This window comes from Salvia hispanica, chromosome 2 (genome assembly GCF_023119035.1).
Source record: "Salvia hispanica cultivar TCC Black 2014 chromosome 2, UniMelb_Shisp_WGS_1.0, whole genome shotgun sequence".
Classification (NCBI taxonomy): domain Eukaryota; kingdom Viridiplantae; phylum Streptophyta; class Magnoliopsida; order Lamiales; family Lamiaceae; genus Salvia; species Salvia hispanica.
The window spans coordinates 37361477-37381246 of NC_062966.1; the positions used below are offsets into that span (position 1 = coordinate 37361477).

The 19770-nt window shown below is 35.3% G+C and overlaps 1 protein-coding gene across 1 annotated transcript; it reads left to right on the forward strand.

Moving 5' to 3' along the window:
• The first annotated feature begins 3865 nt into the window (after positions 1-3865).
• Positions 3866-19087, forward strand: LOC125204629. Its single transcript, XM_048103336.1, has 3 exons — positions 3866-3877; positions 16462-16525; positions 17488-19087. The coding sequence occupies exons 2-3, from the start codon at positions 16469-16471 to the stop codon at positions 18898-18900; spliced, it is 1470 nt and encodes a 489-aa protein (XP_047959293.1). The 5' UTR covers positions 3866-3877; positions 16462-16468; the 3' UTR covers positions 18901-19087.
• The last annotated feature ends 683 nt before the right edge of the window (positions 19088-19770 follow it).

Here is a 19770-nt window from a genome sequence, read left to right on the forward strand (position 1 = left end):
AAGAACAAAAGATGAGAAAAGTATATGAATACATCCCTATATATATATATATATATATATATATAAGCAATGACGATCTTCATTATTTAAACTACTGTATTTGTTTACATCCGGATACACAATGCATCATATATAATTGAATCTTAAGTTAATTTTAAGTTCTTAACTAGAAGTAAATTTGTATGTTATATTAATGAACAATATAAGAGTTACATCCGGATACACAATTCACCATTCCTTAAGTATGATTCATACTTAAAAGTCAGATTCGTGAATTAGTTGAAGATTATATATATTTTGTTAAGTTGAAAAAAATAATTAAATTAGATTTTATAATAAATAAATTTAAATAAGAAATGAATAGAAACTAAGAAAGTAAGACTCGTGAATAGTAAACTAAAGGAATGGTGTATTGTGTATCCGGATGAAACTCTTATATTGTTCATGAATATAACATAAAAATTTACTTCTAGTTAAGAACTTAAAATTAAATTAAGATTCAATTATATATGATCGATTCTTGAGAAATTAAAGTATTGTGGGTTTATTCCCTAAATATATATTTATAATTTAATAAATAGCTGGCAATAGAATAGATAATCTGAACTAATTATGTTTCCATTGATAATTAACTAGAAATATGATTATTAAACAATTGGTCAGTCACATGTAATGTCATGAGAGTGTCAAGGAAGAATTAATAAATTTTTTTTATTTGGGATGAAAGATCATGTAATGTTCAAAAATAGATCATGTGTACGAATAATTAACTGGTAATTCAATAGATATTTTTTATTTGGGACGAAAGATCATGTCATGTTCATGAAGGGATCATGTGCACGAATAATTAACTGGTAATTCAATAGATATAGTTGAGTGAAAGAAAATAATTCAAGAGAGAGTTATAACAATGAAAATAAAATATATTATAAAAAAATATCATCACATATTAGAATGTTTATTTATTTATTTCAAATTTCCAATGCATTAACTTAAAGAACTTCCGTGGTCCTTTGTTTAGCAACCATCTCTAAATTACCAAAAAGGACATTATTATTTATAAATTGAATAGTATTATTAGTCTAAATTGTTCATATTTTTTAATTTCTCATTTTTGTACTACAAAACGCATTTTCTCCATGTTTATAAAGTCCTACTGTTTAAAAAATAATTTCAAGAATCAAATATCATGATATGAGTACTACTGTTTATAAATGTCAAGAATGTTTATAAAGTACAGTACTATTTATAAATGTCAAGAATCAAATATCATGATATGAGCTTATAATATTATATAAATTTGAATAAATTTTGATAAATTTGGATAGTAGTATTTTATTTTTATATACTACTATGATACTTATTTTTTTCGTTTTTTCAATTTCTTTTATTTTTCTCATGTGTTACAACAAAACATTTTTTTTTCATATTGCCATTCTTAATAAAATATTCAACATGCATCTTAGAACAAAAATTAATTAGATAAAAACATCAATTTGAAGTTTATTAGAAAAACGTTAAGTACTATATAATTTTGAAATTTCACGCATTTTTGTGTTGTTTTAATAGTAACTTTTTTTGGAGCTCACAATGATGTGTTGTTCCACAAGTTATTGTTTTTTTTTATCATATTTTTTTTAATATAGGACTATGTTATCGACAGATCATATGAAGATATGCTTTGATAGTTTTAATTAATTATACACACAGACAAGCAAGCATATACCAAATTAATTAATTAGTAAGAGATCAAATGCGAATCCTTTTGATTATTTAAAAAGACAGACTAGCATAGTGGTGCATTTAAATGACAACACCTCTTAAAATAACACCATACCACTATTTCTAGTTAATCATTTGATGAGGTTAATCAATTCATGATTTCATTGGATCAGTCTTAAGGTCGAGTTTATTTGAGCTATGATAGTATATCAAACTCTGATTTGACATCAAATGGCTTTGCTGAGATTCATACAGTTAAATTTTTGAATAATTTGAAATGTTCAGGTACTCCTAATCATGAATTGTTGCTGAAAGTTGGTACTCCAGTGATGTTGTTAAGGAACATAGATCCTTCTAATGGTTTGTGTAATGGCACCCGATTGATTATTACACGTTTAGGTGACTATGTTTTGGAGGGACAAGTATTGGCTGGTCATAATGTTGGTCTAAAGGTGTTGATTCCTCGAATGACTTTAATACCATCTGATCCATCGTTGCCATTCAAATTCGAACGACGACAATTTCCATTAACTGTGTCTTATGCAATGACTATTAACAAAAGTCAAGGTCAATCGCTTTCACATGTTGGATTGTTTCTGAAAAAGCCCGTCTTCAGTCATGGACAACTATATGTTGCTGTATCAAGAGTCACAAGTCGTGATGGTTTGAAGATATTAGTTTATAAAGATGATATTGATAGGAGTGGAGATTCTACTATTAATGTTGTTTACAAAGAAGTTTTTCAAAATTTATAAACTCATGAGTTGTTGTTGTTACTATTATACTTTCTATTTTTCTATTTTTGTGATTTTTGTTGTGGAAACTTATGATCTATTTATTTAGTTAAATTATTAACTACTATTTTGTAATTCGATTTTATTATATTGTAATTGTGTAAGATTAGCCCTCAAAATTCATTTTAGTTGCACATTTCCTTATATATATTTTAATCAATGGGATTATATTCTACATTCTTAAATATAAACATCGTTATCTCTTCATTCTACTTTGTCTTACTTTTTCACTCAATTTTACAAATAATTTTTTTTATAAATTATGTGTCTATTACTAAATAGTTTACTTCGCGGATATAGATTGATATTTTACGGATTGAAAATTCTATAATCCGTGCATAGCACGAGTGTTAACACTAGTTAATTATACACACAGACAAGCAAGCATGTCCCAAATTAATTACTCCCTCCGTCCCAGATAATTTGGGACACTTTGACCCGGCACGGATTTTAAGAAATCTAATGGAAAGTGAGTTGAAAAAGTTGGTGGAATGTGGGTCCTACTTTTAAAGTATTAGTTTTATAATAAAATGTGAGTAGGAATGAGTTAGTGGAATATGGGGTCCACTACCAAAAATGGTAAAAGTGAAGTGGGACAAATTATGTGGGACGGCCCGAAATGGAATACTGGGTCGAATTATCTGGGACGGAGGGAGTAATTAGTAAGAGATCAAATGCGAATCCTTTTGATTATTTAAAAAGACGGACTAGCATAGGGGTGCGTTAAAATGACAACACCTCTTAAAATAACACCATACCACTATTCTTAGTCAATCATTTGTACACGTGAACGAATAATAAGCTGCCATGTGGCAATAAAAAAATGCTCAAAGTGTAAACATCTCGGCCAGCAATATACAATATTGTATGCAACAATTTTTTTTCGGCCAACAATATCCAACACGTTATACAACAATCTATAGATTGTTGTGTAGCGTTTATAATATTGCTGGATATGTGGTGTCACGATATTACTTTTAGAGATGTTGTCACTTTAACACAAACGGACTAGCATATGCCCAGATAAATTAATTATTGAGTTCAAAGGCTGTACCTATGCCCTGAATCATGAAAACAATGACTGATACAAATATTTTTAGGTACAAAATTAATATTCACTTTATTTTAAAGCCAACGAGATCTCACGCAATTAAACAATTCTTTTTATAAAAAAAAGTCCAAATCCCATTACTATCCTTCCATATATAAAATAAAAACATTATCATGTATCTTAAAATATTCATGTCTTCATCTATAAATAGAGTAGATGCATTTCTCAACAAAGACACACACAAACAAATTACTCAACTCAAATTGAGCTTTTTGGCAATTCAGCTTTTCAATCTTCCTCATCCTTTATCGTAAGTCTATATACATTATACACTATTCCTATTTCATTTAAGTTTGTCAGTACTATTGTCTTGTTTATTGATTTCTACATATTTTTGTAAAGGCATGTTATATGGAGTAGTAATATTAATGAATTTATAGTAGTTCTGTAACTTGGTGCTTAGTGATTAATTATGTACATATGTGATAGATGATATATAGTGTATATTTTTGGAAAGTTCAGCAGGTAGCAAATTCCATTGTTCCAAGTAGGTAAAATACAGTGCCCTTTTAATTTTAATCTTAATTTTAGTGGCACTTTAATCACTTTTGTGAAGCTGTATTTTTTCGCAAATCTCTTTTTTTATTTTTCCAATAATTACACATTAAAATTCTGTGTCATTTACAAATTTATTTATTTTTTAAAAGACGAGGCGGAGTATAATATCAATGTTTCAAAGTCCAGTATCCCATTAAAAACTTTATTAGAATAATAAAACTTGTAAAGTATACATTTTAATGTTACATGTATTATATTGACATATGTTAACATTATCTGGTGGTAAAAATATTCATGAATTTATTTTTCAAATTTTGGCATATTGGTGAAGAAAATGACAAGCGGTGCGCTTCCAAAATCCATCGCGCTACACGTCGGCTCAACAGAGATAGATGGCGATGCTTCTTCTTTCTACTGCCGTTACGACACGTCCGTCGTTTCTGGGTACGACGAAACGGAACCCGCCCACAGTCCCGCCACGAAGATCATAGTCGAGCAATCCACAGTCAACAACAAATACGTGCACCTTCGATTTTATATGAACAACAAATACTGGAATAAATATACAGAAAACAACGTAATCGTAGCCGGATCGAATCAGCCCATAGAAGACACGACGGACCCATCGTGCACGCTCTTCGAGCCGACCTTCCCATCCCAGAATGAGGTCAACTTCACTCACGTCCAGACCGGGTGGCGCGTGATAGCGAAAGAAGACGATCTCAGCTACACTCTGTACATCGAAGAAAATAGCAGCGGCACGAACCTAGCGTTTGTGGATAGGGAGACGCTGGTTGTACTGCCTGATCCGGTAGCATTCATTCACGGGAAGTACCTCAAAGCTTACGACGTCAACGGGAAGCGGCTGCAGTTTGGATCAGACAAAGCTACCGATAAAGAATCTCTGCACTCGGCGAGGATGAGGTCTAACGGAATGGTTCTTATATTTTCAACCTATTTCGACTCCCTCTGGTGGGTGAATACGTCCAATGACTCTAACTGGATCTACGGCGGCGACTACACAACACAGGACTCTTCCATCGTCCCTATATTCAAGCCGGTCAAAATCGACGAAATCTCCATTGCACTTCTAAACGCCTCCGTCAACAAGTACTGCGTTCGATCAACGGACAACTGCCTAGCTGCCACGAGCGACACCATCACTCAAGAAGCGATAATCTTTGTGGATGAGCTTGTGATGGAGAGGCAGATTCTCAACGTGAACTATGCATTAGATGACCAGAGGATATATGGGGCGACACCTTTTATAGCAGGCACCACCACACTCACCAACAGGGCGCCTGTGGACCTAATCATGCCTGTGGAGATCACCTATACAGATGAAAAGTCTTATACTTTTAGCCGGGGAGGTGGTCGATTGAATGCCGGGGTGAAACACACCATCCAAACAACGCTATGGTTCATTTCACACGAAGAAACCATCATCCCTGGTGATACTATAAACGAGGCGTTTGAGTGGGATGCCGCCGATACTACTGAAACTGAAGTTACGGCGGTGGGCACGGTTTCTGTGCCCAAGAATAGTACGGTCACAGTTAGTTATGTTGGGACAAAGGGCATCTGCAGTATCCCTTTTACTTACACTAAAGCAGACAAGAGTGCTATCGATGGCAAAACTTCATTTGAAAATTCTGTCCGAGGTGGTATGTACGAGGGAGTCAGCTGTTACAACTTCAGCTTTCAAGTCGACAACTAATAACTCTCTTAATTATCTCAACATCCATCCGAGATTGCCTTGTGTTCCGCTTGCATGCCTTGTATTCCGACCGATTGCCTGCCTTGTGTTCCGATTGCCTGCCTTGTGTTCTGATTGCCTGCCTTGTATTCCGATTGCCTTGTGTTCGGATTGCCTTGTATCCATCTTCACTTTATTAATTTTCAATAAAGATGCGTGCATTTGATTATTTTAAATACACCACTTTTTAAAATCAAATACACACTACAAACTTTGGTCTTCCTCTTCCATTCAATCACCGCTATATATATACTATAGGGTGGTGTTCGGTTTGCAAGATAAAATAATATCAAGATATAATCTATGTAACAGCCCGGATTTCTAGGGTACAATAAATACGGCGACTGCTACCAAAACGGACTTAAAAGCAATAAAAACATAGGCTAGGGTTTCATTTAAAGAGGTTTGACCAAGGTATTAAACGAACTATTAAAGTAATAAGCCAACGGTTTAACCTAGAAAATTAAATAAAAAAAAATAGATGCCATAAACTATGTCAAAGGTTCGACATAATTTCCAATAAAACCACAAAAAGTCTAAAGCTTCTAAACCGAAAGGAACAAGTGCAAAATATCCAAATAATACTTAAAGTTTCAAAAAAAAAATCAGCGAAAACGACCAAGAGAAAGTGCAACTATGTATGAAGACACAACTACACTCGAAGTTCAAAATATCCATCTTAATTAATTAATATGCTCAACATCCGCCACCGCTCGTCGCTGTTCAACCTGCACATAAGGAAAACACATGCAGGGTTGAGTATTTTGAAATACCCAGTGAACTCGTTGCCAAAACATTTTATAAGTTATGCTACCCTTACCATAGTGAACTCGAGGTTTTACAATTATCAAAATAAATATCAACGAGTATCACAAAAATATTTCCAAAGACTGGCCAGTCAAACAACTCCCCACTTTTCTCATCAATTTCCACAATCACAACATTTCCATGGTGCGACGAAAGTGTGACCACACTATTCGCCCACGAGACCGGCCGACTGGCAAGGACGGCCTGGTAGGGTTTGCGGCCCTACTCAGACCCAAATTCGTTTATACATATCCATAGCCCTATAGCCCAATGGAGCGAACTCACAAACTAGGCATTGGACGCACAATATCATAACAAAACAACATAGGCATGGCATTACAGTTAAACCTCTCTTATCTCTCCACTTTCATAAATTTACAACATAAAAGAGTTTAAGAATAAAGCCCACCTCGACTGCTTAGATTTCAAGTATGTTCTTTCCCTTTGTTATCCTGCTTCGCAACCGAGGTTTCACCTTTTAATCACATAGGCACATATCAGAAATCAGTTTCAACATCAACTCCTAAATCATGCATGTCTCAAGGCTTTCCCTTTTCCCATCGATTTATCTTAATATCACCAATCAAAATCATGTTCATCATATAAATCTCATTCGCATCTTAACTCTAGATCTAACATCAACATATATCACACATGAGTGTTTTGCCATCACACACACACAACACACACGACGCACACACGCACACACGGTTTCACACACACACACATACATCCGATCATCAATTTATTTCCCTTTTCACTCGTTCTATATGCATGAGGGTTCAAGAGCACCGATTAATCGGTTAGAAGAAGAAGAAGATTAATATGAGAATACCTTTTTGAGAAAACGAACGGTAGAAATCAAAGTATTAGCCTTGGTTCTTCAAGCTTCTTGAATTAAACTTCAATTCTTCTCCAAAAGATAGACGAAATATTGGAGAATAGAAGAAGAAAAATTGAGAGAGTGAGAGAAGAGAGAGAGGCGTGTAGTTTAGGGTGGGGCGATTTTTTTGATGGCTAGTCTCTAGGGAAATAAAATAGAATATTTGGAAAGATTTGATTCTCCACAATTAAATAAAATAAATCTTGTGAATTAGAGAAGAGGAAGAAAATAGCGTGAATGTGGAGAGAGAGAGACGTGATTTTGGTTTCTAGGTGTAGGATTTTTCTCATGTATTTATAGAGTGCAAAAATAATATCTTTAATTAAATAAATTAAATATTTGACAAGATATGGGGGAGATTTGTGGAGGGAATTGACGCCAATTTGAGGAGAAATAAAGGGGATTTTCGAAATCTTAGGCTTTTAAATAGCCTATGATTTTATTTGGTATTTTACGGAGTAGAATAAAGTATCACGGAGCAGAATAAAATAAAAATCCTCCCAAATAATATAGATATAGGCGTTAGTTTTGCTTTCTCCCACCAAGAATGGATTTTAAATATTAACTAAAATAAGATATGACAAGATCTCCTTGAGGTATGATAAGATTTGCTAGAATATTTAATTTTAGGTATGGAAGGAAATCAAAAAGGGATCAATTAAACAAATAAAATAATTTCTCCTTCCTAAAAATAGGTGATTTTCAAAAATCACCTAGAATAAATAGGGTGTCGATTTTTTCTCATTAAGAAATAAAGAATAATGGGGTCTTGGATTTAATTTGGATAAATATCCCAAGAAATAAATAAAATCCGAAAAAATTAGGATTTCTCTCCAATAAGTGAAGGGGTCGAAAATCTCAAAATTATGTGGCTAGTATTTATGGAAATATCCTAATAATCTCACTCACCCTTAAACAATTAAATCACCACATAATTCCACTTTTAATTCAAATATTCACAAGCCACGTCATATACTCATCAAGTTTGTCTTTTCAAACTCCAACGCAACCCTAGACACAACTTGATCATAGAAACTCATGCAATAAATTCATTTATCATTTAATTCACGTCTCCCACGTCATAAATAAAATTTTACGGCTCTAAAATTAGGGTTCGAATTTTCGGGGCGTTACAATCTAAGATTGAGTTGTGAGATTAGTTTAGTCATAGGGGGTCAACTATGACTAATAGTCCTATGATTATCCATAGGATTGAGTTGTGAGGTTGAATCTCATGAACCAAACACACTACAAATTTATCCCAGATACAATCTTGCCAACCGAACACCCCCTAGTAGTACAACGTTTATTTTTTAAAGCAGTCAGTTTGATGTTGGCATAGTTAACTTGTTGACTTGATGAATCCCAACTCCATAGTGCCCCTCATCCCAGATGGTGTTAGGAACCCTTATGCATGCTGCTATGGCTATAACTATCTGGCAATATAGAGTGATTGCAAAATCCAGATCTGCAGTTTTCATTAAAACTCTAAGTCTGATTCTAGTGATCTAGTAAAAGTTTGCTTTCAATCATGTTAGGGTGTCACCACCCCTTAAAATAACACCATACCACCATTCCTAGCCAATCATTTGTACACGTGGACGAATAATAAGCTGTCACGTGGCAAAAAAAAAATCTGGAAAAAGACGGTCAGCAATATGCTGGTCTTTAACCAGCAATATTTCTTATCCAGCAATATCCGACACACTATACAGCAATCTATAGAGTGTTGTGTAGTGTTTGTAATATTGCTGTGTAGTGTTTATAATATTGTTGTATAAGCGGTGTCACGGTGTCATTTTAAGAGGGTTGTCATTTTAACACAAATCTCTGATTTAACACTTCAATTATATATCTGCATTATTCTTCAAATGTTGGTGTACCTTTATACTGCTACATCTGTCAGAGTTGTTCTTGTGCTATGTACATAACATGTTCGTGCAACCGTCTTTGCTCTCTATTTTGTAAGTTTGTGTGCTTTGCTTACCATTGGTGGTGTAAATTACACTTATGCTTTTCTCTGTATTGTCGTTTTAATAATTAACTGTAGTGGAGGCTGTTTCAACTATAATCAATTCTTAACAAGGGAAGAATAATAGGGTTATTGTTGAGGTAAACTAAGAGTTCATGAGTTCTGATACATTTACTGCCTCAATAATTTAGGGCTTTATACACAACGAAGCACTTTATTTCTCAACTTTGGTTACTCTTGCTGGCTTTAAGTAGATGTGTGTGTAGACAGTCTACTGATTTTGCTGCATTGTTGCTTTAGGCAATTGTTGGTTGAGTATTATGGCTCCAAATCCAGATGTAATTAAGAACTCATGGATACAAGAACTCATGGATACTTGTAGGTTTCCTTGAAAAGTTCCAGATTGTGTGATTTATGCTTCGCAACTGACTTGCTATGTGTACTCACAATCTTGATCCACTGTGGCTGAGAAGTTGGTATTTTTGCTGATATCATGTGGCATGCGTACTTCTGCAATCTGCACGATTATCGATCAGTAACCTCTTCACTTCACGATAGGCTATAGCTGCACTTTTATCATTTTTGTGAGTGATTAAATGTAAGATGTCCTGTCTATTAATCACAGCACATAGGTTTTCTCCATGAACTCGTACATATTTTAGGTATTACATATTTGTTCTGTGTTTTTGGCTAAGGGGGGATTTCAACTTGTGTAGGTTACTGAAATCTGCCCTAGGAGAGCAATGTCAGCCTCTATCAGTGCTCATGTACAATCGAGGTGAATGCTATATTATCTTTAAGCAATCAATGTGTCCTTGATGAAAGGGAGAACTCGTATTTTTTGTCTCTTTAATTGTCCTTTTTGTTTTTAATGTTTAGGTAGACATGACCAAAGGGAAGGTTGATGTTGTAAGAAAGGATGCGGCAGCTCTTAAAATCCAAACGGACTGGAGATGGCCTAAATTCGATCAGAACCAGAACAGACTCAAAAGAGCAACTACTCCGGTTCGAAAGCTTCAGTCACCAACTCTTCTTCCAAGTCTGGTAGTTTATTCAAACATTGTTTTTCTTCAGTTAAACTCTGCTCTTCGTCGCAGTGGCTTCCAAATGAGCCAGAGAATGCATTCTGTCGATGAGGTATTTCCCTAGTCACCCTCCACAGCAGGGGCTGTTGTTGCAGGTTGTAGAAGCTTTTCCTCCGGTAGGCACTTGATTTTGATGAGGTATTTCCCTCCGCAGAGAATACAATTACACTAAACTTTGTCAAGAACTTTGGTTGATAGGTATATTTTGATCTATCCACAAGGTTGTGATGTTTGCAATCACCTCTCTTTGTTTCTTTGTGTTGCAAATCATGACAACCTTCTTTCAGGTATGACACATTACTGTGATACTGTCTTAATTCAAAGAAGCATTAGTTCGTTGATTTGAAACTTGCATTACTTGGTTTATTTATTCAAATATTATATTGAATAAATATAATATTCTGAAATATTAGTATATTTTGTTATTTATCCAATTATTATATTGATAGCTTAGCCACCAAAACCCTGAAATTGACTCATTTGATCAAACCTTGAAGGTACATTGCATCGTTTTTGGAAGAAGGAACATGATTGGGATGGAAGAAATTTATGGAACTATCAAAGGGGCTGGATGGATGGGTGTGATGAACCTTGATTTTATAGAACTCGTCTCTCGCTGCTGCTTTAATAGTATAATTTCTGACTGTATGATTCAAGTAATGAAAGGTTTTGTTCAATTATCAGGTAGATGCATCTGTATCCTTTTGATTTCTTTGGGTTAACACAAAAATGTTTTTGTAAACTCCACTTTTTCGAACCCTAATTTTCGAGACATAAAATTTTTGCATTAAATATTTTAATGCTATGAAGTATGTGGATTGTGAGTGATTTATTGCATGATTCTTTGTGACCTAATTGCGATATGGAGTTGAGTTTGAGTTGAATAGTCAAACTTGTTGATTATATGACGTGGCTATTGAATAGTCAATATTGTGGAAAATATGATGTGGCCGTTGAAATGTCAATGTGTTGTGAATATGAGGTGGAATTAAAAATGGTGGATTTTGTGATGCGATTATGTGAATATTTTTTATGCGGGGTAGAATATATCGTGGCGAATTATTTCTTAAGGGACGAGTGAGATTAAATAGGATTTTCATAAATATCCTAAGCATATTATAGGAATTTTCGACCCTCATGATTTATTGGAGGGGAATTATATTTTTCGTGGATTTGATTAGTCTCTTGGGATATTTATCCAAATTAAATCCAAAGTCCGATTATTCCTTATTTCCTCTATGAAATTTTCGAAACCCACTTTATAATATGGAGATTTTCAAAAATCTCCTATTTATGGGAGAAGAGATTATTTTATTATATTATTTGATCCATTATTTATTCTCTTCCATGAATAAATTCAAATATCCTAGCATATCTAAGAAGATCTTGTCATATCCTATTTTAATTAGGATTTTAATTTGAATCCATGTGGAGAGATTTAAAAATCACGCCACTTTCCTACTTTTGTTGGGAGATTTATTAATTTATTCTGCTCCGTGATATTTTATTCTACTCCGTGAAATATCTAAATTAAATCATAGGCTAATTAAATAGCCTAAGAATTCGAAATCCCCTTATTTCTCACCAATATTAACGCCAATCCCTCCCCCATATCTTTCCAAATCTTTATTTATTTAGTTGTGGGATTATATTCTTGAACTCTATAAATAAGAGTAAAAACCCTAAACCTAAATCAAAGAAAATCGCCCCCACTCCCCCAAAATCACGTATCCCCTCTTTCCCACTCTCTCTCAATTTTTCTTCTTCTTTTCTCCAATATTTCTTCATCTTTTGAGAAGAATTGATGTTGAAACTCAAGAATAATCAAGGCTATTACTTTGTTTCTACCGTTCATTCTATCAAAAAAAGGTATTTTTATATTAATCTTTCTTCATCTAACCGATTAATCGGTGTTCTTGAACCCTCATGCATATAGATTGAGTGAAAGGGGAAACAATTGATGAATATGGGATGCATGTGTGTGTGTACCTCGGTGTGCGTGCGTGTGATGTGTGTTGTAAAACACTCATGCATGACATTTTTTGATGATGGATCGGGTGTTGTGGTGTGAATAGAAAGTGTTATGATAATCATACCTTGATTTTTGAGTGATAATATAAAACGAATCGAGGGGAAAAAGGGAAGCGTTCGGAACATGCATGAATTTGAGGAGATGATTGAGACTTACTTGTGTTACGCATAAATTAAAGGTGATAACTCGCGCTCTCGGTGTGATAGCAAGAGGAAAAATGTACTTGTGATCTAAGGAATCGAGGTGGGCTTTATTCACTAAACTCTTTTATTACCAAAATATTGATTACGGTGTTATAAGGGTGGATTAAAATGTTATGCCATGCCTGTGATTGTTTTGGTTATGTTGTGTGCCTGATGCCTAGTTTGTGAGTCCGCTCCATTAGGCTAAAGGGCTATATAAACGAATTCGGGTCTGAGTAGGGCCGCAAACCCTATCAGGCTAGTGTACACAGTTGGGATCGGGAGCCGTCCTTGCTAGTCGGCCGGTCTCGTGGGCGAATAGTGTGGCCACACTTTCGTCGCACTATGGAATTGTTGATTGTTGAGAAAATGGGAGGAAATGTTTGACGGGCCAGTCTATGAAATTATTTTGTGATACTCGATGATATTCTTTTATAAAATACAAACTCGAGTTCACTATGGTAAGGATGACATATCTATTAAAATGTTTTGGCATGAGTTCACTGAGTATGTTTAAAATACTCAGCCCTGCATGTGTTTTCCCTATGTGCAGGTTGAGCAGCGACGAACGGTTGGCGGTGTTGAGCAAAATAAATTGAATGATAATATGATTGTCTTGAAACTTTGAGTGGGATTGTGTCTTCATACATGACTTCACTTTTCTCTTGGTTGCTTCCAGTGGCGGATCCAGGATCCGGAAACGGAGGGGGCGGAATATATAGTATTAGCTTGACTTAGTGCATGGCTATTTTTTCATTGTTTGGGGCGACCCCGGAGGCAAACGGAGGGGGCGGACATGATAATTTTACGTCCCGATAAGGGGAAAATAGTCACATGGAGGGGGCGACCGCCCCCTCTAGATCAGCCACTGGTTGCTTCCGCTGAACATGAAACTTAGAATCGTTTGTTTTTGAATTTATTACTTTTGGTTTAGAATATTGAGACATAATGCGTTTTTGGAATGATATTAAACCCTTGTCTTTTGAGCATAACTTACGATATTTATTCATTTATGTTTCTTAATTAAGCCGTTGACTTATTGCTCTGATAGTTCATTAAATACCTTGGTCAAAACCCTTTAAATGAGACCCTAGCCTATGTTCTTGTTGCTTTTAAGTCCGCCTAAATAGCGATCGCCGTATTTATTATGCCCTAAAAAGTCGGGCTGTTACCGTTTTAATCCCTTAAAATTTGGGATTTAGTCGGTCATAAAAAAATTAAAAAACACATCTTTAGTTACTACTATTTGAGAACAAACATATTTTTGGTAACGTTTCTTTTTCTTCTTTTTTTTTATGCACTGTAACCAAACGCAAATTATTTCTGAAATTTGCAAATAAAGCCATCTTGTTGGTATTTTCGAATAGAGGAAGGAGATATACCCTATTTAGTCATAATGAAATACCCCCTTTATTGATCTACATTGTGATCAATACCCTAAAATCAGGACAAAAAAAAGTGTTTAGTGTGTAATAAATAAATATTGTAGTGGATGTTGGGACCCACTTTTAGTTAAGTGTCCAATAAATAAATGTTTTAGTGGATATTGGGACCCACTTTTAACACTTTTTTATTAGTTGTAGTGGATGTTGGGACCCACTTTTAACACTTTGTAGGCATTTTTTATTAATTTATCTCAACCGGGACTCCTAAAGCGGGACGCCCAAAATTGATCAACCGGGACTCCTAAAGCGGGACGGAGGGAGTAATTAGTAAGAGATCAAATGCGAATCTTTTGATTACTTAAAAAGACAGACTAGCGTATGCCCAGATAAATTAATTATTGAGTTCAAAGGTTGTACCTATACCTAGAGGAGGTGCCCACGATTCAGGAACCGGCGGTTACGGTTCGAAATCGCCGGTTCCGATTTTCGAAATTATTGAACTGGAACCGAACCGCAAGGGTGTTTCACGGTTACGGTTTTGAATCGGCGGTTTTTCGGCGGTTTTTTTTACGGTTTTTCACGGTTCAGAACCGCCGATTTTTTGCGGTTCCGGCTTGATTTCACAGTTTTCTGGCGGTTTTTCACGGTTCCGGTTTGGAACCGCCCGGAACCGGCGGTTCCGGCACTGTTTTGAATCTGAACCGAACCACGGTTCAAAAATCGACGGTTTCGGTTCGGAGCTCACAATGAGAGTGTTGTTCCACAAGTTTTTGTTTTAGTTTTAGTTTTTTAATCATATTTTTTTAATATAGGACCATGTTAATCGAGAGATCATTTGAAGATATGCTTTGATAGGCTAGTTTAAATTAATTATAAACACAGACAAGCAAGCATGTCCCAAATTAATTATTAGTAAGAGATCAAATGCGAATCCTTTTGATTACTTAAAAAGACAGACTAGCATATGCCCAGATAAATTAATTATTGAGTTCAAAGGCTGTACCTATGCCCTGAATCATGAAAACAATGACTGATAAGGTGCAAAATTAATATTCACTTTATTTTAATTAAATAAAGCCAACGTGATCTCACGCAAATAATTTTTTTTATAAAAAAAAAAGTCCAAATCCCATTATTATCCTTCCATATATAAAATAAAAAAACATTATCATATATCCTTAAAAACTTCATGTCTTCATCTATAAATAGAGTATATGCATTTCTCTGCAAAGACACACACAAACAAATTACTCAACTCAAATTGAGCTTTGGCAATTCAGCTTTTCAATTTCGGTGGTCTTTCTTCCTCCTCCTTTATCGTAAGTCTATATACATTATACACTATTTCCTATTTCATTTAAGTTTGTTAGTACTATTGTCTTGTTTATTGATTCCTACATATATATATATTTTTGTAAAGGCATGTTATATGGAATAGTAATCTATACTATATATAAAAGGGGAGTTTTGGGGGTATTTAGGAAAATATTCTTTTAAAATATATATTATTATTTTAATAAAACTGTTTTTTTTCTTTTGAATGAAATGTAGTAATAGTAAATATTAATCCGCTATATTATACGGTTTCTTGGTGGTTATATTAGTGGATAATTATTTGAAGTTAGTGGGGAGTTAATTGATGTGTTTATTTGGAATTTGATTTTATCTTGACGAAGTTCAGTTTGAAGTGCCTGCTTGAGATCAATCTTTTTAGAGCAATTGCTCAATGAGTTGTGGAGTTACCACTATGTTTGATCATTCAGTTCTTTATGTTGCATAATCAAAGGGTTCGAGTTACTCATACAGCTTATTATCATTGTTGAGTAGTGAGTACCGTGCATTATTAATTTGGATCATTCACTGTTTTCTTCTCATGAGCTCAATTGTGAACTTATTTGTGTTCCCTATGCATCCGGAAGATCTTTTAATCGTGATTACTATCTTATTTCCTGACATTCTGCCATTCTGAGCACTTGTTAAACTTAGAAAATGATTTCTTCTTTGCTTTGATATCTTGGTAGTATTTTTTTTTAATATTGAACGTTAGGAAGAAGGATAGAAGAGAAACTCTGAAATTGAAAATGAATAAGAAAAATATCAAAAATCAATTCAAATTTATGCAAATTTGGAGAAAGCAATCATTGATGGATGGGAGGTCGTTTGAAGGAGATTTGAGTGAGCAGCATAGATGCTAGTATGAAGAAGCATTGATAGAATTGAGTTCGTTGGGCCAGGTTGAGAATGGAACTCCATCAACTTCGCCTCCTTATTGGGATAGTGATTACGGCAATGATGCAGGTGTGTCATTTATATTTTGTTGATATCTTAACGGGTGGTGTCCGCAATCTGTTGATATGTTTCTAAAGTAGAAGTAGTTTCAGGATCCTTCAAAAACAGTGATGCTTATTTAATTCATATTTTCATCTTAATACTGGTGAATAACTGAACATTGCAGTTTTATTATCATTAGTCACTTTTCATTTGGTCAGTTAAATGTTTCAAGTCCTAAACCATCTGACATATATGGAAAGTATGCATAGAAAATTGAAAAGTTTTCACAAATTAACAAAAGAGAACTTCGGAGCAATGCATTTGAGATTGCAGGCTACAAATGGTAAGATCTAATTTTGTTACTCATATAGTTTATTATTTATATTGATTCTAATTTTATTTAATTAATTTTAAATTAAAAATTAATGTTTTAAAAATATATTATCTGTGCATAGCACAGACGTGATACTAGTATTAATTAAATTAAAGTGGCTCTGTAGTTTGGTGCTTAGTGATTTATTATCTACATATGTGATAGATGATACTACCTCCGTCCCTGAAAATTTGATACAGTTTACTATTTCGGTCCGTCCCTAAAAATTTGATACACTTCACTTTTACCAATTTTGGTAGTGGACCTCATATTCCATTAACTCATTCCTACTCACATTTTATTATAAAACTAATACTTTAAAAGTAGGACCCACCAACTTTTTCAACTCACTTTCCATTACATTTCTTAAAACCCGTGTCGGGTCAAAGTGTAGCAAATTTTGGGGGACGGAGGTAAGAGTATAAAGTGCATATTTTTGGAAAGTTAAGCAGGCAGCAAATTCCATTGTTTCAAGTCCCTTTCAATTTTAATCTTAATTTTATTGGCACTTTTATCACTTTTGCACGTGAAGCTGTAATTTTTCGCAATCTTTTTCTTACTTACCCAATTGCACATTAAAATTGATTACTGTTCAAATTTTGACATATTGGTGAAGAAAATGACAAGTGGTGCGCTTCCAAAATCCATCGCGCTAAACGTCGGCTCAAAAGAGATATATCAACAAGCTTCTTGTTTCTACCGCCGTTACGACGCGTACGTCGTTTCTGGCTACGACGAAAGGGACCCTGACCACACTCCGGAACCTGCCCACAGTCCGGCCTCCAAGATCATAGTCGAGCAATCCACAGTCAACGACAAATACGTGCACCTTCGATTTTATATCAACAACAAATACTGGCATAAAAATACACGAGACAACAGAATCGTAGCCAGTTTGAATCAGCCCATAGAAGACACCACGGACCCATCGTGCACGCTCTTCGAGCCCGCCTTCCCATCCCAGAATGAGGTCTACTTCACTCACGTCCAGACCGGGTGGCGCGTGATAGCGAAAGCAGAAGGTCATCGAAGATACACTCTGTACGTGGAAGAAAATAGCAGCGGCACGAACCTAGTGTTTGTGGATAGGGAGACGCTGGTTATACTGCCTGAGCATCCGATAGCATTCATTCACGGGAAGTACCTCAAAGCTTACGACGTCAACGGGAAGCGGCTGCAGTTTGGATCAGACAAAGCTACCGATAAAGAATCTCTGCACTCGGCGAGTATGAAGTCTAACGGAATGGTCATTATATCTTCACACTATTTCGACTACTTCTGGTGGGTGAATACCAAAGACTCTAACTGGGTGTACGGCGGCGACTACACAACACAGGGCTCTTCCGTCGTCCAAATATTCAAGCCGGTCAAAATCGACGAATATGCCATTGCACTTCTAAACCCCTCCGTCAACAAGTACTGCGTTCGATCAACGGACAACTGCCTAGCTGCCACGAGCGACACCATCACATCAGAAGCGATAATCTTTGTAGATGAGCTTGTGACGGAGAGGCAGATTCTCAACTTGAACTATGCATTACGTGACCAGAGGATATATGGGGAGACACCTTTTATAGCAGGCACCACCACACTCACCAACTCGGCGCCTGTGGACCTAATCATGCCTGTGGAGATCACCTACATTGATGAAAAGTCTTATACTTTTAGCCGCGGGGGTGGTCGATTGAATGCCGGGGTGAAACACACCATCTCTACAACGCCATGGTTCATTTCAATCGGAAAAGTTATCATCCCTGGTGCTATTATTATAAACGAGGAGTTTGAGTGGGACAAAGCCGATACTGCTGCAAATGAAGTTACGGCTGTGGGCACGGTTTCTGTGCCCAAGAATAGTACGGTCACAGTTAGTTATGTTGGGACAAAGGGCATCTGCAGTATCCCTTTTACTTACACTAAAGCAGACAAGAGTGCTATCGATGGCAAAACTTCATTTGAAAATTCTGTCCGAGGTGGTATGTACGAGGGAGTCAGCTATTACAACTTCAGATTTCAAGTCGACAACAACTAACTTTCTTATCTCAACATCCATCCAGCCGATTGCCTTGTGTTCCGCTTGCATGCCTTGTATTCCTATTCTGATTGCCTTGTGTTCCGATTGCCTGCCTTGTATTCCTATTCTGATTGCCTTGTGTTCCGATTGCCTTGTATCCATCTTCACTTTATTAATTTTCAATAAAGATGCATGCCTTTGATTATTTTAAATACACCACTTTTTTAAAATCAAATACACACTACAAACTTTGGTCTTCCTCTTCCTTTTTGTAGGTAGTATCACAGATTTCATCAGCTGATTCAGCAGAGTGTGTAGTACTTGGAAGAGTCAAATGAACAGATTTCAATAAATAAATAAATAGCCGAATTAGCAAAACGCTTCGAGACAAGGGAGTATCTACACAGATCCTTTAGATTTGCAAGCCGGCTTAGTTTCTCTGGGATGCGAGTAAAGTGATTGACCCCATTTCCTTCTTCCATTTTCGCTTGTTTCATTTTTTCAAATAACGGCAGTTACGGCCTAAAAGGTTAGATTTCAAAGTCAAAATCTCAACAATCTAACATAGCTTAAATACTTACCCAATATGATGTAAGGACTGAGGCAATAATACAGTGATACTATATTTCAATTCGAAAAAACACATTAGATAGCGTATATTGTGCATAAATTGTGAAGTAAGTTGGCCTTTTTGTGCAAGCATGATTGCATGAACTATACAAGATAAATCAGACATGAATTCGACTAAGTTGGCTTCGCCACAGTCAAATAAACTTCCCAGACCAAAATGCATTTACTCATATATAGCTTAGTTAGAAACCCTAAACACATAGCGCAGTTAGAAACCTCTGTGTAATTGTTGCTGATTTTGGATAAATGTTGTTTTAT